The sequence below is a fragment of the Taeniopygia guttata genome, chromosome 12 (genome assembly GCF_048771995.1).
Source record: "Taeniopygia guttata chromosome 12, bTaeGut7.mat, whole genome shotgun sequence".
Taxonomy (NCBI): Eukaryota; Metazoa; Chordata; class Aves; order Passeriformes; family Estrildidae; genus Taeniopygia; species Taeniopygia guttata.
The window spans coordinates 15,363,945-15,382,031 of NC_133037.1; the positions used below are offsets into that span (position 1 = coordinate 15,363,945).

The 18,087-nt window shown below is 48.6% G+C and overlaps 1 protein-coding gene and 1 long non-coding RNA gene across 3 annotated transcripts; both read right to left on the reverse strand.

The window, feature by feature from the left end:
• Positions 1-7,985: 7,985 nt before the first annotated feature.
• LOC116808864 (uncharacterized) lies at positions 7,986-12,563 on the reverse strand. Of its 2 annotated transcripts, XM_072934885.1 has the most exons (8): positions 12,398-12,563; positions 12,145-12,263; positions 11,043-11,992; positions 10,232-10,536; positions 9,491-10,138; positions 9,198-9,285; positions 8,412-8,495; positions 7,986-8,193 (listed from the first exon to the last, which is right to left on the reverse strand). In XM_072934885.1, the coding sequence occupies exon 3, from the start codon at positions 11,763-11,765 to the stop codon at positions 11,088-11,090; it is 678 nt and encodes a 225-aa protein (XP_072790986.1). In that variant the 5' UTR covers positions 11,766-11,992; positions 12,145-12,263; positions 12,398-12,563; the 3' UTR covers positions 7,986-8,193; positions 8,412-8,495; positions 9,198-9,285; positions 9,491-10,138; positions 10,232-10,536; positions 11,043-11,087. The 2 variants fall into 2 exon arrangements, with proteins under 2 accessions (XP_072790986.1, XP_072790985.1); XM_072934884.1 differs by having other exon boundaries at positions 7,986-8,495.
• A 203-nt stretch (positions 12,564-12,766) lies between these two features.
• LOC140684942 (uncharacterized) lies at positions 12,767-13,776 on the reverse strand. The gene is made up of 3 exons (XR_012057969.1): positions 13,584-13,776; positions 12,939-13,302; positions 12,767-12,852 (listed from the first exon to the last, which is right to left on the reverse strand). It is a non-coding gene; the product is annotated as an uncharacterized lncRNA (long non-coding RNA).
• Positions 13,777-18,087: the final 4,311 nt, after the last annotated feature.

An 18,087-nucleotide genomic window follows, 5' to 3' on the forward strand; every position in this document is an offset into this window, starting at 1 on the left:
TGGAAGTGATGTATAGATGTAGATGTATGTGGTAGAGGAATATATCCTATGATTAAAAAAACCACAAACCAATGAAGGAAAAAAAAAAGAAAAAAAGGGATTGTTTTCCCATTGTAAAGATAGGGAAATGGGGAGAGACAGTAGAAACTAATCTGTGTTGAGCAACTGCAGAGACAGATTTTGAGTTATAGAAGAGTATTGATTGTAGCTAGAGGGGAGGAAACATTACCATTCCCCTCCTTTAAGCAGTTTTCCAGTTATCAAATGGAAAAAGCAACTAAAATATTGTCCTACCTCAGACTCTGGAGTTTGCTCTTGTGGCAGTAAGCGGTGATGGCAGAAATGAAAAAAGACTTCCAGTGTGTTATGGCTTGTGCTGATCTCTATAAGGGTGGATGAACTGGAAGGGATTAAAACCCAGTATAAACGACCAGATAAGCTAAACTGGGAAACAGAAATGCAGTTGAGGAGCATGAAGCATACACCATAGAACTGTTCAGGTTGGAAAGGACTCTTGAGGTCAGAGAGCCCAACCTGTCCAGCTCCACCACTGAAACATGCCCCCAAGCACCACATCTAATTGGTTTTGAAATCCCCCCAGAGATGGTGACTCCACCGCTCCCCTGAGCAGCCTGTTCCAGTGCGATTTGTTGAAGACATTTTTCCTAATAGCCAATCTAAACCTCCCCTAGCACAACTTGAGGCTGTTTGCTCTCATTTTACTGTTACTTGGGATGAGAGACCAACACCCACCTGTCTGGAAAAGCCTTCTTTCAGACACGTGAGTGATAAGGTCTCCCTTGAGCCTCCTCTTCTCCAAGCAGTTTCCACCTGTCTCTGCAGCTGCTCCTCATAAGACTGATGCTCCAAACTTCTCAGCCATTTTAATTTCCCCTCTCTGGACATGCTCCAGCATCTACCAATACTCCAGTAAGAAGGACTCATGTCTACTCTCTACACACGAACATTTCTGTGACAAAAGGGGGTAACTTCGAGGACTAAAACATGAGGATTCACTGTGCTACCTGGAGGCAATGGTCTGACCTTTCCAGGCATCTCCCACAGGCAATAGTAAGTGACAATGAGCGATGTTTTGTTGGACAGTTTGGCTTGTCACCTCATAAAGCCGAAACAGAAACAGCCGCAAAGCCTGAGGGGGAGGAAGAAGAGGAGGAATAACTGCAACTCCAGCTGGTTGTGAGAGGAGCAGCTTCGGCACGAGGCGCCTCCGGGCATTGACGCGGTTCGGCCGCGCGGTGGCGGCACCGGCCCCGCCACGGCCGGGACGGGCCGGGCGCTCCCGCTCAGCGGCGCTTCCGACCGGCTGCGGGTGTGTCCGACCGGCTGCGGATGTGTCCGACCTGCTGTGGGTGTGTCCGACCGGCTGCGGGTGTGTCCGACCGGCTGCGGGTGTGTCCGACCGGCTGCGGGTGTGTCCGACCGGCTGCGGCTGTGTCCGACCGGCTGCGGCTGTGCCCGACCGGCTGCGGGTGTGTCCGACCGGCTGCGGGTGTGTCCGACCGGCTGCGGCTGTGTCCGAGCTGCTGCGGGTGTGTCCGACCGGCTGCGGGTGTGTCCGAGCTGCTGCGGGTGTGTCCGAGCGGCTGCGGGTGTGTCCGAGCTGCTGCGGGTGTGTCCGACCGGCTGCGGCTGTGTCCGACCGGCTGCGGGTGTGTCCGAGCGGCTGCGGGTGTGTCCGACCGGCTGCGGGTGTGTCCGAGCGGCTGCGGCTGTGTCCGACCGGCTGCGGGTGTGTCCGAGCGGCTGCGGGTGTGTCCGACCGGCTGCGGGTGTGTCCGAGCGGCTGCGGGTGTGTCCGACCGGCTGCGGGTGTGTCCGACCGGCTGTAGGTGTGCCCGACCGGCTGCGGGTGTGTCCGACCGGCTGCGGGTGTGCCCGACCGGCTGCGGGTGTGTCCGACCTGCTGCGGGTGTGTCCGACCTGCTGCGGGTGTGTCCGAGCTGAACTGCTGCGGGTGTGTCCGAGCAACAAACGAACAGCTCAGCTGGTGATGGAAATGGGACACAGCACAAGGCCAGCTCCGATCAGGAGCAGCATTTCCTAGAACAGCCTAGATTGGAAGGCAGCTTATAGCTCATCTTGTACTATTCAGCAGTACCTTGCATTTGTAGGCTTTCTCTGTATGACCATATAGTGTAAAAAAGCAAAGCCACAAAAGCCAAATAAAATACAACCAAACCAACCCCACATGCAGAAAAATCTCTGGGGAGAAAAAGATTCATACCTATCTCTCAGTGAAAAGCACCTATTACTTACAAACACTGTGAGGAATAAAATTCTCCTTCCAGGAAGCAAACAACTATACCTCGGGGGTGGAAGAAATAGATGATATCTGCACATGTAAATCTCAGTCTTTAGCCATCAGTGTTTCCAGAGATGTCCCGATTAATCAAACTGCATAATTAGGTGTTTTAAGTGTCCCTACTATATCAATTACCTTTACGATGGCTTGTAAAGTGGTTCGGTTTTAACTGTGACTGGATAGAGGCTTGACTGTGCTGATAATCCAGATATGCTTTGGGAATTAGTGTGTACCAGTTGATTAGATTAAGAGATAAAGAGAGAATTAGGAACCACTTGCCAGAGCTTCATCAATGTAGGCTTCTGTCACAGGCTTTGCTGGAACAGACTACCCAAATTCTGAAGAGACAGATGATAAAGGCAAGAGTGTTCCTTTGCTCTTTAGGCCGATATGTGAGCAAGCAAGGCAGAAATTTAAGACAGATTTACTCACACTTAGATTAACAAAGACAAACAAGCTGGCCTAGTAAAAACACAAACAAGCCCCATTTCCAAAACGCTGTCCCGCTTCTGTAAGCACTGGAATAACCCAGATAAGCCATACCATCAGGAAACTATTTTTCTCTTACTCCAAGCACACAAAATAAGCTGTGTTTGTGTTGGCATATGTGTGTACATAACTTTTACCAGCCATAACTCTACTGCCATTGCTTAAGGATAAAGCAAAAGCAGCCAAAGGATGTGATCCCATAATTAAGGGACTTGAGCATCTCTCATGAGGAAAGGCTGAGGGAGCTGGAGCTGTTCAGCCTGAAGAAGAGATGACAGAGGGGACCTCATCCCTGTGTGTCAGTGTCTGCAGGGAAGGGTCAGAGCAGGGACCAAGCTCTGCTCCTTGTGCCCAGCAATGAGACAAGACAATGGGCAGGGACTGATGCCCAGGAATTTCCACCTGAACGTGAGGAAGAACCTTAGTGTGCAGGTGATAGCACTGGAACAGGTTCCCCAGAGAGGGTCTGGAGTGTTCCCCACTGGGAGGAACCACCTGGATGCAATCCTGTGCCATGGGGTGACCTTGTTTGAGCAGAGAGGCTGGACCAGATGACCCCCAGTGGTCCTTTCCAATCTGACCCATTGGTGATTCTGGGACCCACTCACACTAGCACACTGCCAGACAATCCTTTTCCAGTTTTTACAATTAAATAAGCCATAGGTAAATGTCTAGACTAATTCTTTGACCCTACACTTGAGTCTCACAATAAAAATCACAAACACTCTGCAAAATTTATAGTGAGAAAATTACACACATAAATTTTCTTTTAAAAAGACATATTTTTGGTGGCAGGAAGCAAATTTGCTTCACACCACTGCACATTTTTCAGAGGTCTCTACTACTGAGTATTTTAAGAGTGATTCAGCAGTAATTGCAAAACAATTCTCATAAATTCTTTACCATGTAGGGACACAGAAACTTCTCCCCCCTTTTTTTGGAGCATGCTCTGCAGATAACCAGAGGACTATAAGATTTCTGATGCAACTCGAAAAAATGAACTGTGTTCTAAGGTTTTAAAGGGATTGATTATTTCAGTTTGGGTTTGATAGTTCACTGTTCAAGAAAAAATATTATTTACTGGTCAAAGGGCTGCAAGTGAAGATACCAGGCTCAATTTCCCAGTAGGGTCTCAGACCTGACTTCAAGCACTCATGTAGATTTTATGTGCCTTTTTTCTGTTGCATACAAAACACTGCACAAAGATAACACAGTACAGGACAAAACGTACAGACATACACAAAAATAAACTTGTTAATAATAAAAACTTCTGAGAAATTTGTGCCATATTAAGAACTGAGTTTCATTTCTATTCTATAAAACATTTATAAAAATGCATGGAGTTGTACTGGGTAAAGGAAGAATTGAAAATTAAATGAAAGCTCAGAGCACACAGCTCTTCACTGATGGATGAAGAAAGATACAATTTCTTTCCAGGAAAAGTATAAAATTCCTGATGACTAAACTATGAATTAGTTAAATTCTCATTTATTTCATATATTGCTGTTGGACAGTTAACTCTAGGATAACATACAATCTATTTGAACCAAATTACAGTCCTTTTATTTCTACAAGGTATATAAAAATTTGATACATTAAGTTAGTTTTATTAAAAAACATATTTTAATAAAGAATCTATTACAGACTTAAAAAAATACCAAACCTGTCATTGTCACAGTCAGGAGACTGATTTTTAAAGAATAAACATTGGAAATTGTGCTTGGTTTTGTGAAAGAATCCCTCCTTCCTAGTCACTACATGGGTGGTGGCCTTTATCTAGAGATGCATACAGGTTAATACCTTGAGCAACAATTCCACATGCAACAGATACAGATTTCAGTGGCAGAAACTGATACATGATGCAAAACAAGCACAAAATCCCTATTTCTCTAAATCAGTGACCTCCCCAGATCCAGACACAGGCAGTAAATTAACAGTTGGCCTTAAGGACCTAAGGATCTATAAAAGACATAAACCACAAATACTGTTAACTGCTCAGTTTTGGGACTGGGCATTGATTTTCATTGTCAAACTGCATTACTGCTGCAGGCACAAGATTCACTGCTGACTTCTGCTCTGTATTGATTTTGTTGAACAGCAATCAAGAGTTCAGTATTAAATGGGATGTAGCTCAAAGTGGAGTTAGCACTTACTGCAGAGAGGGTTTAATCAATTAAATCTGCCCATAACATATTCTCATTCACTCTGTGTAACTGCCTTGCATAAAAGCACAAAAGAATAAGAATGTCATTTTGTTATCATCAATACTCCATGAAACTGCCTTTACTCATTAATTTAGTTACATTTATAGATCTTCAGCGAGCAAGGCCTTAGAAGCAGTGAAAGAATTCTGTCACTGATTTTCTGCATGACTGCTCATCCTTGCCACTTGGAATCACACAACTGCAATGGAAGACAGATTGAAGCATTGGACAGAATAATTCCCTCAAGTTGCACAGCACTCTGACAAGCATACTGACCTTACCACATGTGATCCAATTAAGATTCTTTTGCCATCTAGAATTTAAATTACTTCTATCAATGACAGTTACAGCATCAAAGATTGTAAATGCTCTCCCCAGCACAAATAAAATATACTTTCTCTTTGGCAAAGATGATGAAATCTCTGAAATAAATCCACCCTGAAGCTGAAAAATTACTAACAGTTCCAGGCTTTGCTGCATAATAACTCTTCAAACTGCAAACAAATGCTCCTGCACATGTAATTACCTGAACAGAAATTCATTCTGGTTTTACCTTTGCAACCACTTCACTATGATTTCTGATGCAGACAATTTGTTACTACCATAAGAGCAAAGTAATGAAAACCTCAACCACTGCTCATACACTTCCTGAATCCACTGCAAAAGCCAGGTGAGATATTAAGTGCAATTATGTGATGGGTTAGATTTTACAGAGACATTGAAGTAATTAACAATTACAGATGATAATACAAAACAACAGGAAACATTAAAGTCTATTTGTGTGAAAAGCAAGTTGTAGAATTCTTAAAATATAAACAAGATATTAAATTATTCCTCACAAAGAATATGAAGCAAAATATAATAAGTTATGACATACTCAAAATGTTCAAAGGAAGGAAAGCAAGGAGGCTAATTAAGGCTTGGGGGCAGTAGATGATGGTTATAAGCATATAAAGTGACAGCACAGTCTGAAAGAATTCATATACATAGCTAAAAATCAGTACTCCAACAGGAAATATCTTGCTTGATATAAAGGGAAAAGGATGAAAATCAGTTAACTAGATCGGGGTTTTTTCACACCTTCCTATTTATTTTACACCTTCCCATTAGACAGGCAACTGTGATCACTTCACAAAAAAGGCTGCTAATGAGCAGCTAGTGAACTTTGGGGTTCTCACATTAGCCAGGCTGAATGTTAGCAGACAGATTGGATAGTAAGAGCTCTGATGGTACATTTTTTTCAGGGGGAAAAAAGTGAAATGTGACTAAAAAAAAATTGGAGCAAATGATCACAAAAAACAAAGGAATGAATGGCCTTGTCCTTTGAGTCTGCAACAGCTGAGGAATTAGAAATGTGAAGAATAAACAGCAAGGAACTTTCTGGTAAAGTTTAGTTATTATGCTGGAAAAAAGAAGGAAATAAACTAAAGCAGATGTAGCATTTTCTATTTAAAAATTCAAACCTGTTTTCCAACACTGTTGGAACTGTTTAGCTCTTTCTCTTCTGAGAAGAATGTTCTTTAGACTGTATTTCACAAAGTAGTTTTTTAAATTGTAGGTGGTGATATATAGCAAAACAGAGTGAGCTGAAATGAAGTGATAATTGGCCACTGTACTGAGGCAAACTCCTACCCAGTGCAGTGTGTTAGCTACCAGAACTTACCATCTCCATAAACACAATTTCAAGATTTAACAAAAGACACATTCAGTTGTTTTGCTGTCGGGTCAATGGAGCTAATGCAGGAAAAACTCTTACCAAGAAGTGACACCTGCAATGTGCAAAAAAACCACATTTCTGGGAAAAAAAACATGAGGAAGGGAGGGAAAAAAAGTAAAAACAACGATTCAAAGGAAAGGCAAAAAGTAGAAAAAGAGCTGTCTGTTGGTTTTTCCACTTTCTCTGAGTTCTGTGCTGACACCAGGGGTGCCAACCATGACATTGATCATTTACAGGATGAAGCACAGGATATTTTTGTCATGTGTGTTCTTAACCAGGCTTGCCCATGGCTCGGGGGGAGCAGGGGCTCCGTGCAGCACCCAACTCTCACATCACTCAGAATGAGCAAGGTCAAGTGCACTATTTGTCAATCACATAACTTGAAAGAGCTTTTCTCCCATGAAGAGATGATCACAGCAGTAAAAATCACTACAGAACATTGAGGGAATATGTGTGTGAGAATAAATAGCACTCCAAAAATGTACAAGTTCAATTTCCTTAAACCAATTCCTAGTTTAGTGGTGGGCAGCTCTGCAGGGCTCAGTGTTACCCACCCAAAGCACCACAGGAGCACAGGGCTAAGAGTGCTCTGGGTGGATAATGACAGGGCACACCCCACTCCCTGACTACCTACAAACTCTCAGAGTCTGCTTGTGTCTCCTCCTTCATTTTCAGACAATATGGGAATCATTTTCAGCCATTGGCTCTGTGCCCTGCAGTGTGCATGCTGTGTCGCCGTGCAGAGGCTGACCCCTGTGCTTCCCCAGGCCCTGCCAACAGCTCCTGTGCTGCTGCTGATGCGCTGCCCAGGGCACCCACGGGCACTGCTGGAGCCTCACACCCACCACAGCCAGCTGGGGTGTGACAGCTCTGCCGCTATGGGCACGGCTCTGGGCAAAGCACCCGCGTGTCCCTGGGCTGGGGGCAGTGCCCAGGTCGGGCTTGGCAGAGCCCGTCCGCTCCTGGAGGGCCGGGGGCAGTGCCCAGGCCTGGCCTGGCCTGGGTCTGGGGCGCCTTTGCCATTCCTGCTTGCCCTTAGAGCCGCCAGGGATGAGCCGGAGCTCAATGGCCCCAGCCTGGCCGGACAGTCAGGACTGGAGCCTTCCCGTGGCTCCCCAGCACCCAAGGCCATCAGCCCCAGCTCGGAAACACTGCCAAACAGGATTTGCCAATTTTTTTTCCTCTTAGGTCTTTGAAAGGATTTTGAAAGTAACATTGTTTGGCAACTTCTTCAAGGAACAAACGTGGCACGTTTCTATTTAAAGCGTAAAGAGTTTATTGGTTTCCTTGCGCTTTCTATTTGGTATCCTTATGCTTCCTTCAGCATTCCAGGAAATAAATCTAAAAAATAAAAATCTAACAAATTCTTCTGAGAAGTTCCTGAATCCACTATTAGGAGAAGTCTCTAAATTCACTCTTTCTCTTAAATACATCCTTTACATACAGTTAAGTAGCTGCTCCTGTAACATACAAAGATGTAGTGGTTTACCTGACTGGACACCACAACATGATGTTATACACACTGGTACACTAAAACCCTTTTGTTCCTGGGGAGTTGCAAAGTTACAGGCTCTTCTGGAGGTCCTGAATTAATTTTGCATACCCATTCATGCCTGCATTTCCTCCCCATGCTCAACTTTCACCTAGAGTTCCCAGGGAACAGATGTTACATACTCACCTCAAGCAATAATCTACGTCGGTCTTCCCAACCCACTTTTTTCTTCACTGAGCTCTACTGATCTACAAAATAACTTTGGGCCCTCTGCACAGAAAAAAAGAACCAATTAATAGGCTTATACACTTCTGATTGTGCTGCTGCTGCTAACAATCATGGACAACACAGCAATAAAGTCAGGAGTCAATTCTTCACATCCTTCCTGTTCTCTTGCCCCCCACCAGACGTTGTCTCCCAACAGAAATGTTCCCTACTGCAGCCTTGGGTCCTCAGGACAATGAAAGGCAGCAGCAGTTTTCCTCAGCATGCTGCAGTCTAAATTGCAGTGAAATAGCCACTGTTTCATTAGAAGCTCAGCACCAGGATCACACATCTTCCCCCAGAATTGTGGCCTGCTAAGGACTGAGCTCTCCATTTTAACACCCCCTGCAAATCAGACAGGCTGGAAGAGTGCTGGGCACTAACTGTATGAACAGAGCAATACATTTCTGCAGCGTTATCGAGTCAGTCTCGAGAAATACACATCATTTAAGCCTGTCTTGAGACGCTGTTCTACAAAACATATAACAAGCAATTGTTTTGCTGGCCTCCGCAATTTTTGGGGACTGTGTGTTTCCTTTGGTTGTTGTTTTCTTTGTTTCTAAATACAAAATCCCCTGGATTCAGAAGAGAAAACCCCAGATTCATTAGGACAAAGAACCACAGGGACCTATGTGGCCGACAAGAACACTCAACATCCCTAATGGTAACATCATAAAGACAGGAAAAAGTTAAAGATGGTATAAATACCTGAAAGGATCCAAAACGTCTAGGTAACCTCTCAGCTGGCTAATGTTTTGGTAAGCTCTAAAAGTCCAGATTCCTATTAGGCAATTATCTGAAAGAGAAGAAAGCCAGAAATCTGCTTGGCCTTTATTTTACCAGGACTTTCTCACGGGATTCTACCACAACCCTGACCACAAATAAGGTTGCCAAAATTTGACTAGGAAACATTCATAAGCAGGTAGCATTTTTTCCTCCTCATGGAATTCCAGGAACAGTTTTAAAAAAATACAAAAGGGGGAGAAGAAATTCTGTCGCACCTCTTAGGCGTACATCATCTTCAAAGAAGAAGACAACTCTAGCACTTTCTGTGCGTGGTAAAGAAACAAACCTAGACAAGTACAAAGGGATTTTAGCATCTGAAATTGTACTATCAAATTCCATGAATGCAAGTTAAAACTGCAGTGCTTCAGAGAAATGGTATACATTGAAAAGCTTTATTCCCTAGTAGCCAAATAGAGCCTTCTATTAAAAAAATAATCCACTTCTTAAAAGAAAACTGACTGTGTATTTGGCTTCTGACCAAACTCAGTTTGGAGTTGGTCAAACCAAAATGAGCCAGTTATTTCTTGTGCTCAACGTCTCTCTTTTCATATTCAACTTCACATCACATGGGCTGCTGGGAGTTTTGACTCTGGGCAGCACAAATGGTTTTCCAAGACGACTTTCATTGCTCAGAGGTGTGCAATCTCAGTTTCCCCTTCCCTGAGTGCTGCTATTAATATTCCCACAGCATCCAACTACTATAGCCAAGTAGACAACAAATAGAAATGGAACTTGCATTTCCTGGTCCGTTTCAGTTTCTCACGTCTCAGGCTCATCATCACTCTCAGAACTGCTGTCTTGGAAACCTGAATCCTCTTGCCATGTGACTTTTACCAGCTTTACTGTCCCAAGTCGGCAAGACTCTACAATAAGAGCACCAAAAAAGAAACAAATCCACATCCAGATTATTGCTCCACTTATCAGGAAGGATTCCTCCTTTCAAGACAAATACTTACAGTGGAGAAGACAGATGTAGGAAGGACAGAATCTGCTCCTGCCGGATTTTCTGAGCTACATCTCGGCTCCAGGATTTTCCACTTTGTTCTCGGGATCTCTGCTGTATTCTTAAACATTTATCGTTGCATTCAGAAGACACTGAATACCTTCTGAATTCAGCACAATTGTGTGAGTCTTGTTGCTTTGTGTTGTTGCGTTGGTTTTTTTAATATTTTGGATAACTTCACATGGCTTCTTTTCTCTCCTACAGGTCTGTTAGTCAATTTAATGTTGTTTCATCTTCTTTTCATAAGGCCTCATTTATCTAAGGTTAGAACACCACAATGATCATTTGTCATTCAGTTTCCTTTTTCTAAAGGTCCAAGAACAGAATTCAGTAACAAACAGAATGTTCACGAATCTTGTGGTCAACTCCAGGATTTTGCTTCTCCCTCTACATTAACACACATTTCCTTTAAAATCTTGCTGGGTTCTATGAAACTTCATATGACTGGTGTGTCACCTTTCTCCCTCTTTGAGAGATTCAGGGCATGACAGCAAGCCTTTTCACCACTCAGCAAAAATCCCAATGCCTTCTCAAAGCATGCCTTTCAGAATTCCTGAGATGCAAGCATGAGTTACCTCTCATTAACCTACCACAGCCTTGGCAAGCAGAAATGAAGATCAAAATGCTTCTGCCTAATTACTGACTTCTGCTGCTGAAAATCCCCTGCATCCTGACCTTCTTTACACCACAGTGCTCTACAGTGCCTGCCTACAGTTTTCTCACAGACCTACAAATCTCAAGGTCCCTGTACTGACCGTTCTCACCTTCACTTCCGGCAGCGACTGATGGACTAGAAAGAAAAGACGAGGCTACGTGCTGCTGTTGGAGGTCCCAGTTGAGGCCCGACGCCTCTGGCAGGAGCGGTTGCTCCTGCGGGATCTCCCTGATGGTGTCCCCGTGCGCCTGGGCCTCTCAGCACTTGCTGCTCTCCTCCTGCTCCTGTCCTGGCGACTCCTGGACCGGAAAGGTTGATTCGAGGCCTGGCGCTGCAGGCGGGAGCGGCTGCGTCTGGGGGATGTCCCGGATGGAGTCTCCCTTTGCCTGGGCCTCTCAGTCCTTGGTGCGGTCCTGTGGCTTCTGTCACGGCGACTCCTGGACCGGACAGGTGGACTTAGGGCCTGACGTTGCTGGCAGGAGCGGCTGCGTCTGGGGGATGCCTGTGAAGGTGTCTCCCTTCGCCTGGGCCTCTCCGTCCATGGTCTTGTCCTGCTGCTCCTGTCACGGTGACTGCTTGACTGGACAGGTGGACTCTGGGCCTGACCTATCTGGCGGGAGCGTCTGCGTCTGGGGGATGTCTCTGATGGAGTCTCCCTTCGCCTGGGCCTCTCAGTCCTTGGTCTTGTCCTGCTGCGCCTGTCACAGCGACTCCTCGATCGGACTGGTCCATTGGAGGCCCGACCTTCCTGGCGGGAGCGGGTGCGCCTGCAGCCGGGCCCAGCATGTCTGGAATGGCCCCTGTCCTCAGGCTCAGGGGTGCTGCTGTACATTGACCCTGGTGTGCTGGGGCTGCTGGTGTCCAGCGAGGGAGATGGCAGAGACTGCTGCCGTGCTGTGCTGCTGGTCTCTGCAGATGAAGCCTGGGGACCCAGCCCCGATGGCACCGGGCCACAGGAGCTGGGGCTGATGGCCTCAGATTCTGCGGAGTCGTGAGCAGGCTCCCGTCCTTACTGACTGGCCGGCCGGGGGCCACAGAGCTCTGGCTCATCTCTGGACGCTGTAAGGACAAGCAGGAATGTCAAAGACCACCCAGGCCCAAGGCAAGCCTGGCCAGAGCAGAACCCCAGCCCTTCAGGAGCAGACGGGCTCTGCCAGGCCCAGCCTGGGCACTGCACCCAGCCCAGGGACATCGGGTGCTTTGCCTCATACCCGTTTCAACACCAGCACAGCTGTCACACTCCCAGCTCTGTACGCTGTTTCTCAGGCCGGAGCAGCGCCTGTGGGTGCCCTCAGCAGCACAGGAGGAGCACAGGAGCAGTTCCCAGGGCCTGGGGAAGCAAATGGCTTTATGACACTGAGGACAAAGTGATTGTCCGGCCAAGCTCTTCTAGTTCTTTCCTCTTTGAGCCCTTGAAGTGACACGGGTACCCTGCAGAGCCTCAGCTGCAGCTCCCCAACTTACCCCTCTTCCTCTGCCTCCTCCCTGCCTCCCGGGTAAAGGCAATCCCTGGCATTGCACCTGCTGTGCCTCTCTCCTAGATCCGCGAAGGCATCGTCGTCCTCCCATGTTGGCTCTCTGATGGAGAACGGAAAAGCTGATGAGTTTCTGCTGCCCTTCCCTCACGGAGGTACAGGTTCTCCCTGCTCTTCCTCCCGTACTTTTCCAAGGCGTGCGTGAAGCTGAAGCCCAGACTCACGGGACAGGGCAGGGCCAGGACTGGTGGGGCAGGGCCAGGACTGCTGGGGCAGGGCCTGGCACAGCACAGACCTTGCACCTCCTGTCCTGTGAGGCAGGCAGAAGGACACCAACCTGAAGGGGATTCGGATCCCCAGGGTGAACATTTCGAGAAGGAATGCCTCCTCGACTCTGCAATGGGGGCACCGGAAATGTAAAAGACCCTCACGCATGGCCTGTCCCTGCAGGGCAAACAGAAGCAGGGTGAGCAAGGCCCTGGTGATGCTGAGCACCTGCTGTGCCCTGGGGCTGAGGGGAGGGCTCCTACCTGGATGCAGTCCCTGTGGAACCAGGCCCCTTTGCACACTGGGCACACCAAGGTTCTGAAAGTCTTTCTATCCTCCACAGGCTCCAAGCAGATGAGGCAATTGGTGCCCGGCTCAGGAGTCGCCTCCACGGCCTGCTTTGGACAGTGCTCAGGGCAGTAGGACCTGGAGGAAAATGGATGGGCAAAGTGAGAAATGTTGGATCTTCCACCAGGAGTGAGCAGGAGTGGGGAGGAGGTACCTGTAATGTAGAATATACTGTGTGACGCAGCCGCCGTCCTTGGCACAGGGCAGGTGGAACCATCTGGCACAGCCCCTCTTGCAGCACATGATGGTTGCCCCGCTCTGGCCACAGACGCAGCAGCGCTGGAAAGAGCCAAGCAACCCCATCAGCAGCAGCCTCGGGGCCTCCCCAGGCAGCCCCAGGGCTCCGGGCAGGGCGGAGGATGTGGCCATTGCTGGGTCTCAGCCCACAGAGCCGTCTGGTGGAGGGTTGGGCTCCTGTGCCAGGGCCTCTGTGCAGCTGCTGAGAGCCAGACTTTGTCCCACAGCCGGCCAGAAGGGCAGGCCTTTCATTCCAAGCGTCTGGGCTAAGCTCTGGCAAACCTCACCTGGCACAAATCTCCCTGCTTGCATCAGGCACTCACCTTTTGTGCCGCCCGCCGCACTGCAATTTGGATATCTCGAGGAAGAAATCCCTTGAGTCCAACATGCTTGTCCTCTTGAGCAAAAAGTAGAGTGGCAAAGAACTGCAGCAGAGGGGAGGAGCAGATGAGGAGAGAGAGGCAGGAACTGCCCATTGCAATGGTGGAGGGAGCGCCCGGAGCAACTCACCAGGCAGTACACGTGGGCACAGACCCCGTGCTTCTCCAGTTTGTCACTGCAGACGTCCGGGTCAGCCTCTGCACGGCGACACAGCATGCACACTGCAGGGCACAGAGCCAATGGCAGCGGGCATGAGCACCTCTGCGGGGCTCTTTGGCTGCAGCAGCATCGGCCCCAAGGGCTGCTCTGTCCCTGCCTGCCTGCCTGGCTGATGGGCAGCGCTGGAGGCCTTGGAGAGCAGGGGCCATTGCGGGCACGGGTGTCCCAAGAGCTGCCCCCTGGCCCAGCTGGGCCCCACTTGGGCAGGAAGGAGGCTCCCAGCCGCAGCATGGCTGAGCAGCTCCTGCCTCCCCCTGCCTCTGCTCTGGGCCCCACACAACGCCTGCCACAGGAGCCCCTGGACCTGGCTGTGGGAGGGCAGCTTTGCCCTCACCTGGCTCCCTGGCACCAGGGCCCTCCTGCCGCCTGTCGCACATGGCAGCCGTCACCGGTGAGTCCCTGTCCAGAAAAGTCTCCTCCAGGTGCTGGTCCTCTCTCTCTGTGGGAGAAAGAGGAGGGTGGGGAGTTTGCAGCACAGGCCCAGAGCCACGAGGGCACTACTCCCTGCTGAGCCCTGCGTGAGCCCTGCTCCTGTCGCCTTCTCCTCCCCGTCGTCGCCTCGAGGAACACTGCACTCTACTCGGCTGTTCCTCCTCTGATTCTGGGCAGGGAGAGGCAGGGGAACCTGCAGCACAGGCCCAGAGCCCCGAGCTGTGGGGCTCCTCTGGTCCCTGGGCAGCAGCGTCCCTGCCCTGCCTTCTCCTCCCGTTGTCAGGTCGCACTGACACACGGCCTGAGCCCAGCCTTCCCTTTGGAGGCCTTGGTTGCGCGGGTCACAATGGCCACTCTGACATCAGCATCGTGCAGCCAAAATTGGGGCAGCCATGGCCTCAGGTTCCTGGCAACCACTTGAGGCAACCCCCTTGGGAACCCAGGTTCTGAGATGGGTGCGAAGGTTGGGCCAGCAGGGAACCCGGGCAGGGACTCCTGCAGCAAGTGCAGGGCCAAATGCCAGGTCCCGAGGCAGCCATCGGGCACTGCTCTGCTGCTGCTCCTGGTGCTGCTCCTGCACGTTGCACACAGACACAGCCACCTGCTCTGTCTCAACCCGGTTCAGCACTGGACAGCAGGACACAGTAAAATGTTCTCTTGGGTACATGATCGAATCATTCAAAGTCCTGCATAAAAGCAACTTACATTCAAAGGAAAAACACAGAAAACCCCAAACCCTGCTACAAACCTGGAATTGACACAAAAAGCAAAAAGTTCCTCTTCAGAAACACAGGCTAACACTTTGGGCCAATGCTTTTTCCTATTAGATCTTCGAAAGGATTTCCAAAGTAACATTGTTTGGCAACTTGTTCAAGGAACAAACAGGAAACACATCTGATGTCTAAGAGAAGATTTATTGGTTTGCTTTCCCTTTCTTTTTGGAATCCTTACACTTCACCAGGCAGTCCAGAAAATTGTGAAAATCCAACATAATATTAGGGGAAGTTTCTGAATTCACAGTTTGTCTCAAAGACTCTTTTACATGCATACAAGGAACTGCTCCTGTAACATACAGAGGTGCAGTGGTTTCCCTGAGTGGACATCACAAAATGACGTTATACACGCCTCTATACTAAAGAACTTCTGTTGCCTGGTAATTACAAACCTTCAAACTCTTCGAGAGGCTTTCCTCTGTGCAACGTCACTAGGTCCCTCTCTGCTCAACTCTCAAGCATGCCCAGGTCTCACTGAAGGGCAGCACAGCCGTGTGGTTTATCAGCCCCTGCTCCCATTTCCGTCCCATCAGCAAACCTGCTGAGGGAGCGCTCCGTCCCTTCTGCCAGGTCACTGGGGAATAGGGCAAACAAGGCTGACCCCAGCACGGCCCCCTGAGCTCACAGCTCTCTGAGTTTGGAGCTCCACTGCCCACTTCTCTACGCCACTGTCCCTGAGCTGCTCCATGACCGTGATATGGGAGGCCGGGACAAAGCCTTGCTGAAGTCCGGGCTGACAACAGCTGTCAGAACTCAAAATGTCCCTCAGACATTTTTAGATGTTCCCAGTCCAAGTCAGAAGCATTTAAGACCCTAGCAGGCAACTAAAAACAGCTGTAATTTTAGATTTAAACCATAGAATAATTTACCAACCTTACAAAAAGAACAAAAAGTTGCAAAAGTTTAAATATTATAGTAAAATTAGTCACAAAGTAAAAAGAAAAATTTTTAAGTGCTATACAAGAAGATTTTAAGTCTTATACAGGGGGGGGTTTAGTTTTATACATAAAAATCAAAAGTTTTAAGATAAAGAGATTTAGGCCTATCCTGTTTCTCCTCTTTCTTCTTCCTTACCTCCATATTCTTAGTCTCCATATTCTTAGTAATGTTAACACTCACAAATTAATTTAGGGTAAAAAAGCACCATTTAGTATAAGTAATAAGCATTAAAGAAAAACTATAAACATTTAACACATAATGTACCACATAAAAAATAACACCAACCCTGGGCGGGGGGAGAGAAGAAAAAAACAAAAGTCAAAAAAGATATCAAAGTATGTATGTGCCTTTACCTAAGCTACTAAGCAAACCACAACTACCCAAGAAGACAATCTTTTAAATAACTTACAATAAACTACCTTAAAACCAAATAACAAAAAACTTCTAAGCTTTTCTTTAAAAGCACAAATTAAAAGAAAAGTTTTTCCACCACACAAAGCCACCCCAGCCTAAAATAAGCTCCAAGAAACAGCCACTGCTCTCCCCTCACAAACCCAGCCAGTCAGTGCAGCAGAGGTGGTGTGAGATTAGTCAACCATGGTTTTCTGTCGCTGTAGAGATGGACACAAGACATACACAGACACCTGTGCAGTGACAGCAATGGCTTCTTCTTTATTACAAGTTGTTCTCAAGTTTTTATACCCCTAAGAAAGTGTGATCTTAAGTCATTAGTTACATCAAAAAAGCTCAAGATATTCAATGGACAAAGCAATAGCTTATTGTATTTTATTGGTACAAAGCATTGAATGTCAACAATTCATTGCAAATGTGTTTACCACAAAATATGAAGGCATGCACACTGCTCACTAAGGCAACTACAAGTAACCCTGATGTGTGTATCAGTTTCCATGTTTACAGCCTTGCTTTCTTCCTTGCCATGGATAAACTTGTATTTTATTAATTTCTTCTTCTGCTAACTCAGTCGTTTGCCCTGCAGAACAGCTGTAAGCCCACGCACAGTTTTTCCTTCCTGTTATTCCACAGGCTTAGAGATGACATCCAAGAGGAGCTATTCTGTCACCTTTCTGGGGATGGAGTGAGGCTGATAGGCCTGCAGTTTCCTGGCTCCTTGGTGCCCTTTTGGAAGACTGGAGAGGCTTTCCTCCACTGCTCACGCCTCTCTCTGGGGGTATCACCTTCCCTGACCTGCCGGCAGAGCACCCTGAGCCAGAGGCAGGGGCAGAGATTTCCCTTGGCCCCAAAAGGGAAGGCTGGGCTCAGGCCGTGTGTCAGTGCGACCTGACAACGGGAGGAGAAGGCAGGGCAGGGACGCTGCTGCCCAGGGACCAGAGGAGCCCCACAGCTCGGGGCTCTGGGCCTGTGCTGCAGGTTCCCCTGCCTCTCCCTGCCCAGATTCAGCAGAGGAACAGCTGAGTAGAGTGCAGCGTTCCTCGAGGCGACGACGGGAGGAGAAGGCGGACAGGAGCAGGGCTCACGCAGGGCTCAGCAGGGAGTAGTGCCCTCGTGGCTCTGGGCCTGTGCTGCAAACTCCCCACCCTCCTCTTTCTCCTACAGAGAAAGAGGAACAGCACCTGGAGGAGACTTTTCTGGACAGGGACTCACCACTGACGGCTGCCATGTGTGACGGGCGGCAGGAGGGCCCTGGTGCCAGGGAGCCAGGTGAGGGCAAAGCCGCCCTCCCACAGCCGGGCCCAGGGGCTCCTGTGGCAGGCGTTGTGTGGGGCCCAGAGCAGAGGCAGGGGGAGGCAGGAGCTGCTCAGCCATGCTGCGGCTGGGAGCCTCCTTCCTGCCCAAGTGGGGCCCAGCTGGGCCAGGGGGCAGCTCTTGGGACACCCGTGCCCGCAATGGCCCCTGCTCTCCAAGGCCTCCAGCCCTGCCCATCAGCCAGGCAGGCAGGCAGGGACAGAGCAGCCCTTGGGGCCGATGCTGCTGCAGCCAAAGAGCCCCGCAGAGGTGCTCATGCCCGCTGCCATTGGCTCTGTGCCCTGCAGTGTGCATGCTGTGTCGCCGTGCAGAGGCTGACCCCTGTGCTTCCCCAGGCCCTGCCAACAGCTCCTGTGCT